The sequence below is a fragment of the Pogona vitticeps genome, chromosome 2, assembly GCF_051106095.1.
Source record: "Pogona vitticeps strain Pit_001003342236 chromosome 2, PviZW2.1, whole genome shotgun sequence".
NCBI classification, from domain to species: domain Eukaryota; kingdom Metazoa; phylum Chordata; class Lepidosauria; order Squamata; family Agamidae; genus Pogona; species Pogona vitticeps.
Genome location: NC_135784.1, coordinates 294,328,250 through 294,340,898, shown reverse-complemented (window position 1 = coordinate 294,340,898; position 12,649 = coordinate 294,328,250). Strand labels below are relative to the sequence as shown.

Sequence of the window (12,649 nt, the reverse complement as noted above, 5' to 3'; positions counted from 1 at the left end):
CTGTGGATCATAAATACTTCTGCATGGGCTGCTGTTGGGCTGTTTTGTTTTTGTTTTTCTTATAAGCTCATAAATGATAAGTAGTATCTCCAAATGAGCATCCATTAACTAACTTAGTTAATGACATTGAGCTATTTTGTCTATTCCTTTTTAGGTCAAGAGTCAAGAATGGAATATTAGAAGATGTTGGAGAACTAATTGCCATTCAGAACACTATTTATGTCACAGAACCCTGGTCCAAATTCAGAAAATGTTAGCACTAAAACAAATCTTTTTTTTCTCTCTCCTCCTGACTTAGGGCACAGTCCTAATTAGCCAAGCTGGCCTTAGACTGGCTGAACCAGACTCTCTCACAATTAAGAGGGAGATGCCTGTTAAAAATACAGTGTGCTGTTTCCCCCAAATGCAAGTCCTTTCTGCAGCTGCCATGAAACCCATTGCAACACCAGTTTGCGCCATAGCCTCTCCTAGTGCATCTGGTGCAGTCAGGGTGCCCCCATGATATCTCCCTTTTCTCTCATTTAAGCGTCTATCCACCCCACTGTCTGAAAGAACCACAGGAGGCAGCCAAAGAAAACTTTGTTTATGACATGCCCACCCGTGAGCACGGGGGTGCCCCCGCCTCCCAACTGGTCTGCGCACAGAGCCCGCAGCCCCCAAACGGCATGCGGTCCCAAAAAGGTTGGGGACTGCAGTTCTAAACCTGCTAGGGTGCAAAGTATTTGAGGATGTTTTGTTTGGACCAGGTCATTAAAGAACCATTAGCTTTACAAAAGAACTGTTTCACATGTGTTGAGATGCATTAGTGCAGCTCCTAGAAATTTTGCACTCTCCTTAGCTAGCCCTTTAATTCAAGGAGAATGTCATGATGAGGACCAGCAGTTCCAAATTTATTGCTACACTGCTAAGGGGGACCCCTGTTTTACTGCAGGGTGGGCAAATTCCAGGGCCACAGGAGGCAGCAAGTGTTGGAAACAAGACCTTGGGGAACGGCTCTTGCCCCCCCCGAAAGGATACGTTTTTCTTAACAATGTTTTCTTACATCTTCAAAAAAACCTTTTGGTTCTCATTTGTTCCCGGGAGCAATTTCACCATGTTTTTGGCTACCTCTAAACTGTTATCACCTGGGAGAGGCTTTTGTTCAAAGCCAAAAATGACTTCTGGTTTTGAACATATCCTCACCCTTGCTGCTGAGAATTGCTTTCTACATCTAGGATAATGATGGAACCTCTTAAGCAACATTTGAGGGGAAGAAATTGAAAAAGGTTTTCAGTGATGGTGCTGGGGTAACAGGCTTTCCTGCTAGGGAGGTATATTTTGACCACTCTCCCTTTAGTTGAAGGGCAGTACTTCTGTGTCCCTCCTCCTCTGCCCAAATCAGAAGAGAATGCCAGTTCTGACAAAAGAAACAAACTCCCCGCAATTTGGGCAGAGCCCACAGTAAGTCTTGGGTGTGTGTCAAAATTGGTTCTTAGACCTGCTAAAGTTGCCTGCCTCTGAAGAAGAGGAACACCAATGTGCAGTGGTCCATGGTTTCACCATACAACCAGGCAGACCAGAAACATAAATGTTCAGGCAGTACTCTAAAGTTTAATTGCAAATATTCTTCATGTGTAGATGCATAAGTATGCAAGAATCATAGGAAAAAGTCAGGTGAAAGGCTTCAAATGTAAACTGTAGAGTGCTGGAATGGGAACCTGATGAAAAAGGAGCATGTACATGTAAACAGTTTGCAAGCTTGTTGAGCTTTCACTGAAGCAACAACCTTTGCATTAGACATTAAGGAAGGTCAAAGTTACAGGGGAATGGATTCTATCTCTCTCTCTCTCTCTCTGTTCCATGCTGTCTCCAAAATAAGTAATGCTAGATAAATGTTTCTCACAAGGAAAAAAATGCATCTAAATCTATGGGTGATTTATAGTAGATCATCAAGAATTTCTAATTCCCAGTTTAAGCATAACAGCAACCAGGGCTCATGGGCTTGTAACATGTTTTCTTGGAAAAGGCTCTTGGCTTTCTATTTTGGCAGTTAGGATTTGGCTGCTGTTGTCACAATTGAGTTTGAGGGCCAAATGGCCGCCATGTGGTGAATGAAGCTATTGTTTGGCAAATAGATGAGTTAGTGAAATAAATAATACTCATTTTTATCTCTCTTGCACTCTACACCAGAGTGCATTCCAATTGGAAAGCGCTCCAATGTAGAGTGTGATAGAAATAAAAATTAATAGTATTTATTTCATTAACTCATCTACATATAATCTTAAGGTTGCTGTTAAATGGATATATATGTACCTGTACATCAACATAAACTCCTCAGAATAAGTGATGATCAAAAATTAATCAACTGCTAACAAAACAGTTAAAAAGATCAAATAAATACACTGGTAGCTAACATCTCTCTACACCTGATACCTGTGGCTCCAGGTAGAAGAGGTAGGTTTTCATCTAAATATATCCAACTCTGGTTCCATAAAAAGGTGCTGAGGGAGAGAATTCCACAGCTCTGGAGCCAAGTGGGAGGATGCCTGAAATAAAGAGTACAGGGTGACCACAAGCATCAAAGATTTCTCTCTTCATCCCAAATAATGGAGCTGGACAAGTAGAAGACTTGGGAGTTTTCATGTAAAAAGACTTACAAACTCACTTTTCATTTCTTGTTCTGAGAACTAACTCCTAAGCTCAGGATCTTGTAATTCTGATTGCTCGTCTTTTGCACCAGACTCCAGGAGTCATGAGGGGTGCAGGATAGATCCAGAAAGCCTAAAGTTTTCCTGTCCCTTAAAGTAAAGGAATGGGGGCGTTCAAAGGGTTTTGGGAGAGATCAATTTCTTGGCATCAGAATCAAATAGTATTGGACAGATCAGAGGCAGAACATCCCTACGAGATTCTGTCAATTTAGGCTCTTTTGTTGTTGCTTGGATTAATAAATATATCACCTCAGTAGGGATGGTCATGAAATAAGAAACAGACCTCTGCTTCTCTTTGAACACAAGAATCAGCATTCGTAAGTCTGGTGGCAGTTTATGGCTCAGTTAGCATGCTGGCTGCGAGATTCTAGGAGTTACACTGTAAAATGTAACTTCTCCGGGCTGTACACAGGGCAGTGAGACAAAGAACAGATGGAAATGTGGACCTCGGGTAATAAAGAAGAGACAGGATACCAGGTGATAATTTCAGTGTCCTGTTTGGCAGCACTAATTTTTAACACATTTTGAGAAAGAGGCTAAGGCTTGTAGGGACAATACTTTGGTCCATGTCTTGATTTGCATGGGAGTAAAGTCATGGGGTTGGACCAAACAGCTCTTTAAGTTGCACCCAGTGTCCACAGAGCATGGTTTGCTTTTGTGGGACCTGCAGCTGGAGCGCAAAGTCAAATTGAGCCTCTGCAGCTGCACTTAGGTTGCTTGTTTCATTTTAAATTAGCAGCTTGGATTCTTCAGCCAGAATGCGGGCTTGGCTTACATCTGCAGCTGAGTGTGCCTTTCATTAGGGAACTCCCTTCTGTGGGAAGGTTAGCCCTGGGTCTCCAGCAACATTGTCTCCCTTGGTATTATGATGGAGAGAATAGCGCTGTGTAAATATTTATAAATTCTGTGCACAGCAGAGAGTTGCTTTACCTTCTGTTTACAACAGCAACAGGACTGGAATGAGGATACCGAAGGTTTGTTTCCTTCCTTTCTTCCTTCCTCCCCTTCCTTCCTTCCTTCTTTCTTTCTTTCTTTCTTTCTTTCTTTCTTTCTTTCTTTCTTTCTTTCTTTCTTTCTTTCTTTCTTTCTTTCTTTCTTTCTTTCTTTCTTTCAATCTGAGTTTCGATGGAGCTTTCTGTTTGTTTTTGGTGGAATGAAGATAATCTTTAAGCAAACGCATCCCCACCATTTATGTTTTCCAGATGGGGCAGGACGTTATGGGCCAGAATGCATGTGAACTCTTCTGGGCAGGGCAGAAAATGGGGGTGGGGTGGGCGGAATTCAGGCAAGTTTCTTGAATTGCCGTATCCTGCTAATAGGGAGCTACAGCACAGAAGATACTGTGCAAATGCAAATTCTAAGAAGAATCAGTATGGTGTAGTGCCTGGAGTGACAAAGTGTAACTTGAAAATCCATGTCCTAGTCCCTCTGGGTCCTTTTACGGAGAAAAATGAGGTACAAATATTTTAAATAAATAAATAATAAACAAAGCTTATTTAGTCCAGTCAGTTCTAAGCCTGGCCTATTTCAGAGGGTTGTTATGAACGTAACATGGAGAGGAGAGCCGTTTTATATTGCCACACAGGCTCACTCTCATCACAGGAGATGGAGTGGGGAATTGAACTCCCAACCTCTAGCTCCACAGCCAGGCACCTAAGGTTCTGACCTATCCAACCAGTAATACTGTACTTTAGTGGCTTGAAAATACATCAAGGCGGAAAGTTTTATGAGTCATTTCCCCTTCTCAGATGCAGCAGCCTCACTGGAAAGTAGAAGATAGGGATTTGTTAATGTTTGGCTTCGCCAATGTCTAGGAAATCCTGCATGTGCCTCTATGGGTTCTGAGAAGGAACAAAGGTGGCAGAAATATACCCAAGAGCAGCCTTATCTACCACAGCACTCCCGCATCCCAAGAATGGATAAACTAAGGATCTCACCATCTACAGCTGTTTTGGCCATCTTGGTTGATTGTTGATGGTGGGAATTGTAATTCAGCATAATTTGATTGAATATCAGGAAAAACTTCCTAACTGTTAGAGCAGTAAGACAGTGGAACCAGTTTCCTTGAGAGGTGGTGAGTGCTCCAACACTGTAGGCATTGAAAAAAAAAAACTTAGATAACCACCTGGCAGATATCCTGTGGCCTGTATTCCAGCATCAAGCAGGGGGTTGGACTTGATGGCCTCATGGGCCCCTTCCAACTTCATTATTGTATGATTCTATGATAACTGAAGGGTCTACTATGTTGAAGGGAGGCTTCGTGAGAAGATTCTGGGAAAATAAAAAGAAAGATGATTGCAGGGTGGGATGGGGGACAATGCAAGAAAAAAGTAGGACAGATCACCCAAAATTAGTGCAAGACCCACTTGTAATGAGGATGAAATATTGTAGCGAAGGGGAAAGGGATGTGAGAGACTTGAAGACTTTGTGACATGAAGTTATTCTATTCATGCAAGGTCTAGTGTGAGCTGGATGTTCTGAGGTCACTCTTGGAACAGTTACGGGGAGGCGGGGACATCTTTCTTAATAATCTGGAAAGGTATGCACTGTTTCCAGAAAACAAATGTGCTCAGTGATGCTTTTTCCCCTGAGCATCTCTTTTTCTTCCACTGCAGGCCAATGAGTGGAACAAGAATGACGACCGCCTGCTGCAAGCTGTGGAGAACGGGGATGTGGAGAAAGTCACATCGCTGTTGGGGAAAAAGGGAGCCAGCGCCACCAAGCATGACAGCGAAGGCAAGACTGCGTAAGTAGTTAGTTAAACTGAAGGGGAAACAATCTTTGTCCTTCCCTCTCAACCCATCCATTCGGAATAAACATTTAACATTGTGGGGTAGAATTTCTTACCATTGCATGAATTAAATTCCATTTTGGATCACTGCTATTCTATGCCATGCCCAAGCCATTTCCAAACATTTTTTCTGCTTTACCTTAAATTATTGATGGGTTTTGTCTCCAGTTTTTAATCAGGCACAGACACTTTATACCAAGATGTTCTTGGATAGCAATGTCTGTTAGCCCCACCCAGCTTCATCAGTCATGAGGAATACTGGAAGGTCCTTCTTTCCTCTGTGTTAAGATTTGCATTTTCTACAGAATTCTCTGGAAGTAGCCATGCTGAATGTTTCTTCTTCCATCTTTGAATGATGGAACTTTGTTGTAAGTGCCGGAAGCTCCCAGGCCACCTTAAAATGTGATTCAGCTCTAGCCCTGATGCAATTTAGAGAACGTTTGTGCACTTACCTAGGTAAAGGTAAAGGTTCCTCTTGACAATTTTTGTCCAGTCGTGTTCGACTCTAGTGGGTGGTGCTCATCCCCGTTTCCAAGCCATAGAGCCAGCGTTTTTGTCCGAAGACAATCTTCCGTGGTCACATGACCAGTGCAACTTAGACACGGAACGCTGTTACCTTCCCACCGAGGTGGTCCCTATTGATCTACTTGCATTTGCATGCTTTCAAACCACTAGGTTGGCGGGAGCTGGGACCAGCGATGGGAGCTCACTCCATCACGTGGATTCGATCTTACGACTGCTTGGTCTTCTGACCCTGCAACACAGGCTTCTGCGGTTTAGCCCACAGCACCACCACGTCCCTTTTGTGCACTTACCTATTTGTGATGAAATGTTGGTTTATATATCTGCAGCACTGTAGTTAGGAGGCGTCAGTGGTACTGCGTCACAGCTTCTTAGTAGAGTTTGTCCAGAATAAGCAGATGCATAAGGTAGTATGATACAGTATATAACAAACAGGAATCCTTTTCAAAAGTGGTTTTATGGGGGGTGGGGAGTGTTGCCTCTGAGCTGTAGAAAGTTTGGGTAGAAGATTTGGCTTTCCCAGACAGAGACTGGTGTTTTTGGAATGCAATTCCCAGTGGCCAATTTGGGCATCCTAATCTGAAAAAATAACTTTCTCTGAACATGATGGTGATGTGATCTCTTTATTTTGAACCCCTTACCTTTATAAGGAACTTGGGAATGTTAATCTTATCACTTTTTCCTTCTGCACCATTATCTTTTACTCTTCCGTAGTATGCTTTGCAGCGATATAAATTGAGGATTGAACTGGACTTTAACCAGACTTTTTTGTTGCCGGGTTTAAAAATACTACTTTCAGGCACTAGTCAAGAAGTTGAACCCAACTAGAACCAGTCATAGTAACGATGTAGATGAAATGCAATGCTCAAGATAAACTAGTGGAAGGAAGGGACTTTCCCCGATCGTTAATCCCCTCCAGATTAGTGTCCCTTTGGTGATCCAGTGATGGACCCAACTGAAGGGAAAGTTGCTGGAGAAAAGACTGTGTTAGATTAGCGGGGAATGGTGGATGAGGGAATGGATGAGGGGGATTATAGACCAAAGAACATTCACTTTTGGCACACTCCCTTTGTACATCGGTTGCACACCCACCTACTCCTGTTTTATTACTGGGCACCTTCAGTCACAGTTGTATTTTCACAAGTAGCTTGATGCCATTGTTTTAGTTTCATGAATGATACAGTGGAAGATAACTCTGCCTGTTTGAATCCATACCTGGAACGTCATAAATAGGAGTATATTAATGTCACTCCAGTTTGTCCTGCCTTTTCTTTACTTTAGGTAGCAACATAAGGTTTTCAGCATTAACTGTATAGCTACAGCAAGCATTGATTTCCTGGGCAGTTGAAAAATAGTTTACTGCCTCATGTCACATCAGAAAACAAAAGGCTTTTTAATTGTGAACAGATGGGATGGGAGGAAGCAGCCGTATCTAGGGTAAGAGGCTTCTGGGCAATTTATAGCTTACTATGAAATTGAAAAGCTCAGCCTTCTGGTCTTATTTATGGAGGCATAGTCTTCGCTTCTTGCTTGTTCTGGTTCCGTTTTGCTGCTTTTGCTAGTTTCTGTTGTGAAAATGAAATGGAATGATGGTGTTCTCTGAGTAACTGAACTGAAATTGCTTTAAGTAGCATTATGAGGGCTCTAATAGGGCTTCTTCTGTTGTATTTTTCTGCTTCATTGACTATGCAAAAGCCTTTGACTGTGTGGACCATAGCAAACTATGGCGAGTCCTTAAAGAAATGGGAGTGCCTGACCACCTTGTCTATCTCCTGAGAAACCTATATGTGGGACAGGAAGCAACAGTTAGAACTGGATATGGAACAACTGATTGGTTCAAAATTGGGAAAGGAGTACGACAAGGCTGTATATTGTCCCACGGCTTATAAGCAGTGCAAGATAGGAGGGCCTGGCGTGCTCTGGTCCATGGGGTCACGAAGAGTTGGACACGACTAAACGACGACGAAAGGAACTGAATGCTTTGCCGTTGTCTCTTAGGAGGGAACGAGAGTTTCTTTAAAAGGCGTTCTCAAAGCTGATCTCCTCCGGACATGTTAAAGAGCTGCATCATCTCTGACCAGCATGTTCCCCAACCACTCATGAGAAGTTGCAGTCCAACACCTTCAAGGAGACAGTTGTGTTCTGTGTGCATCAGCTGTAAACCTCTCTGTGTAAATCAGTCCATGCATCTTGTAGGCCTGTGCCCGCTTTTGAATATACATACTTGCTTCAAAATTTCTTACAAAAAATGGGGAGGGGATTTTTTAAAAGCCCCCTTGCACCCTCTAGTGGTTAGTGTTGTTGTTTTAAAAAAAAACATGGCCTTTCATGGCATGGGGACTTCAAACCTTTACCCCCCACAGCCCCTTGAGGGTACAAAATAGCTTTTTTTTAAATATTTTCCCCTTTTAATTGTAAGGGCAGGGATTCTGGGGGCCTGCATTTGAGTGCCTTGGGGCTGCATATAGCCAGTGGGTTTGTGCCCATCTCCAGTTCTAATCATGATCAACACCCTCAGCAGCTATTGAAACATATAAAACAGCATACCCATTTTTACATGTGCTTTGTATCTTATTTCATGTGGACCTGCTTGGTTTCCATTAATAATCTGGAAGGAAATGCGTGTTCGTTAGGGGCCAGGGAGGGATGGCATTTAAATCTCTAGGTTAAAAATTAGCAAATGCCTTGGGAATCAGGCAAATGTTATAAAAAAACTCTTACTAAGAGAGTCCAGTGTATTTAGGTCCTACCGGTACCAAAGAATGATGTAGCTGCTGACACCATCAGAGTTGTTCCCAGTAGAACTGTTTGGTTAGGAAAGGGTGCTGCAGTGTCAACCTTACTAAAGGTAAGATTCTGACCCCCAGAGTCTCTGAACCGGCATGGTCCCAGCATCATATGTAAATGGGAGTTTAAGGGGTTTTTCCCTGCTTGAGGCAGAATGCGATTGTTAACTGGGATGGTTGAATTCTGGATTTTCAGACTTTTAGCAGTCTGTGGCTTTCGGCTGAGAATAGGCAACTTTACCTTATCTACTTCCTGGTATAGCGTAGTTGATAATAGTGACAGGCTTGGGCTAAGGAGACCTGGATTCAAATTATGACTCAGCCATGTAAATCTGTGGGTGTATGTAGAAATTGTAATACCATTCCATAAAACATGTTGCTTATTTTGGAACCACTGTTAGATCTATGTAAGGTGGATCTAGCTTGATAGCGCTTAAAACAGGCAGCGTTGGAGTTTTGGCAAGCTAGTTTTACACCTCCAGGGCCCACTGCGAACCATATCAGCTCCTCAAGTGAGAAAAAAAAAGCCCCCTCCCATCAAATCTAATATTGCCGGAAGCAGGAAAAGGCATTTTTTGCAGATTTTTTTCTCCCAAAAGCAGGGAGGACATTCAGTGGCCACAAAATGGGAGGCCAGGAAGTTCCAAGCCTGCACATTCCTCTCCCCTTCTTTAGACTTTTTGAGAAATGATTTTAAAATACGGTTATAAACAGTGTCACTAAAAAGTTGATCAGGGGTTCCAAAATACTTGTGCGTATTATTAGAGTACAGAGAGCTTTAACACTTTGGAAGTGTGCAAGTGAACACGGCAATATTAGAGATAACAGTGAGCTTCTGCCCTGAAAATGTGTGCAGTCTTGGTATATGACAGAGCAGTGGATGAATGCTTTATTGATCCCATAGCTGGCTCCCTTCCTGGTGTATATTTACATAATCACTCTGGAGGTGACAAATAGACCAAACGGAACAGCAAAGTTTATTATGTAACAGACTTGCCCAGGAGAATCAAGTGGTTTGTTTAAGATGAGAAACTCAGTTCGGAAAGTGTAACATTGCTCCTTTTTCTAAGTCTTTCCAGAAAGGTTTTTTAAAAAAAATAGCATTATGCATTGCACTCTAACTGATCTTTATCAGCTGCCTATTAGTATCATAGTCCCATCTGGTATACGGGAGCCAGGATCGAAGTGCAGGGATTGTTTTGATTAGCAGAGGCAAGGATGTCATCTGCCCCCTCAGTCAGACCTTGGTCCCTTCCCCTCCCCAGTTTGGCTGCAGTCCTCACAGAGCTAGTGGGAAAATGGATTTTCCCCAGCAACAATATATCATTGCAAGGGGTCCCTTTTTTGTAATAAAAAGTGCTGTTTTCAAGGGGGGGGGTGTTTTCTTAAATGGGCAATCAAGGCCTGTTAGATTTATTGAAGACCTACTCCTGATGGAGATGGAAATTGATAGAACAGGTTTGTGGACAGAGATTAATACAGTTAGCTGTAGACACTTCTGATGGATATGACAACAAGAACAAGAACAAGAACAACAACACAGCAACGATTAGGCATCCTTCAGTCTCAAGAGACTATGGTAACGTGCTCGGTATGGAGGACTTGGAACAGCATCTAGTGTGGCTGAGGAGGCCAATTCGAGAGTGACAATCCCTTCCACATTGAAGACAAATGCAATCTGTCCCCTGTCCAGCTCCCTGATTTGGCTGATTTCGGGACTGCCTCTTTGCCTCGGCCTGCTGAGTTTCTTCAAATTGGGAGAGGCCGTGATGCACCGCCTGCCTCCAGACTGAATGCTCAGATTTCAAGGTTCTCCATCTGTTGAGGTCCATTCCGAAAGCCTTCAGATCCCGCTTGCAGATAAGATATCCTTGTATCGCAGCTGTGGTCTCCCTCTAGGGCGACTTCCCTGCACTAATTCTCCATACAGAAGATCTTTTGGAATCCAACCATCAGCCATTCTCACGACATGCCTGAGCCAATGTAGACGTCACTGTTTCAGTAATGTATACATGCTAAACATTCCAGCTCGTTCTAGGACTACTCTATTTGGAACTTTGTCCTGCCAGGTGATACCAAAAACGTGTCAGAGCCAACGCATATGGAGCTTTCTCTCCTGTCGTGCACAAAGGGTCCAGGACTCACTGCAGTACAGGAGTGTGCTCAGGACACAGGCTCTATAGACCTGGATCTTGGTGTATGCTGTCAGCTTCTTATTGAGCCCTACTCTCTTTGTGAGTCTTGAGAACATGGTAGCTGCTTTGCCAATGCGTTTATCCAGCTCGACATCTAGGGAGAGAGTGTCAGAGATCGTTGAGCCAAGGTACACATATTCATGAACAACTTCCAATTCTTGTGTGGAGATGGTAATAGAGGGAGGTGAGTCCACGCCCTGGCCCATGACTTGTGTTTTCTTCAGGCTGATTGTTAGTCCAAAGTCCTGGTAGGCCTTGCTAAAATGATTCATGAGTTGTTGGAGGTCTTCAGCAGAGTGGGCAACAATGGCTGCATCATCAGCGAAGAGGAAGTCCTATATGCACAACAACAACAACAACAACAACAACAACAACAACAACAACAACAATTATAATAGTTGTTGTTGTTATTAAAAATAGCATGTCATCAAAGCAGTTATCACTAATGGCGACCCTTTTCAGGGTTTTCTGGAGATAGTACTCAAAGTGATTGATCATTCCATTCTTCTGGGGGCATCCTGGGACTGTGCAGGGTCATACAGCCTGGCTTTTCTAGGATGTATGTTAAAGAATTGGACTCCCAACTTTGCAGCCAGATACCTAACTCACTGAGCTGCCCAACCAGCTGGATATGACTGTGACTATGAAGACTGTTTGAATTATAATATCCAAGTGATGGAATCATGCGGAAGGTGCCCTTCTGCATGACTTTTTTAAACCAGAACTTACTGGTCCATTTCCTGGGAAACAGAAGCCATTGGTTACTGGGCGTGTAGAAAATGCTACTTTGATCCTGTTCTCTGCAATTTCAAATATGAAAATCATGCCTACAGAAGAACTGCATAATTTTGACATTCACAAGAAATTGAAATTGTTAAAAAATTTCTGTATTTTGCTTCAGTGGTCCTACCAAATTGAGACTACAGTGGACCCTTGACTTACAGACTTTTTGAGTTACAGACTTCTCTGGCCGCAAAATTTAGGTTTGACTTGCAGCCTGAGATTTGACTTACAGACCAGAAAAAAACCAAAATGGAACAAAAATGGCCTGTTACGGGATTAATCGGTTTTCAATGCACTGTAGGTCAATGGAGACTTGACCTACAGACTTTTTGACTTGAGAACCGCCTTCCAATACGGATTAAGTTCTCAAGTCAAGACCCCACTGTATAGCAGAAAAATCAGAAGATTGCAACTGGGGAGGGCAGCTATGGAGGAACTGGAAAACATCCTCAAGTGTAGGGAGGTGTCACTGGAGACCACGATTGAATCCCCAGTTTAACCACCATTCAATCCCCAGCATCTTTTTTTAATAAAAAAAAGCAGCAGCAATTCATATATTCAGTGCTATGCTTAAATTTGGCCCTTAGTGTGAGCCAGCTGCTTCAACTCTCCTGGTACGTTGGAGAACAGGAGAGCTTAGTCCGAGCCAGTGGACTAAGCTGACGGCTAGGAATGATGGGAACTGTAGCCTAAAATACGTGGTGGACACCAGGTTGGAGGAGAACAAGGTAGACAGTACTGAGCTTGATGAACTAGTGTTCTAACTTGGTGTGTGGTAGTCTAGGAGCAGAAGAGGTGCATGGAACAAGAAGTAGTAGTCGAGTTTATGTGTTTGGTTTGATACACATTTGCACTAGGATGGGGAAAGTCTGATAAGCTAGGGGC

At 43.0% G+C, this 12,649-nt stretch overlaps 1 protein-coding gene across 4 annotated transcripts in view; it reads left to right on the top strand.

Annotated features, from left to right (window-relative positions):
• Window positions 1–12,649, top strand: part of RAI14 (retinoic acid induced 14) — a 142,773-nt gene that overhangs the window by 89,488 nt on the left and 40,636 nt on the right. For 3 of the 4 annotated variants that reach the window (XM_072992851.2, XM_072992855.2, XM_072992854.2), the window contains one exon: window positions 5,303–5,433. In XM_072992851.2, the coding sequence (XP_072848952.2) occupies window positions 5,303–5,433 (131 nt within the window). Of the gene's footprint in view, window positions 1–964; window positions 3,662–5,302; window positions 5,434–12,649 lie in introns of those variants that run through there. The other variant, XM_072992852.2, reaches the window with a different exon arrangement.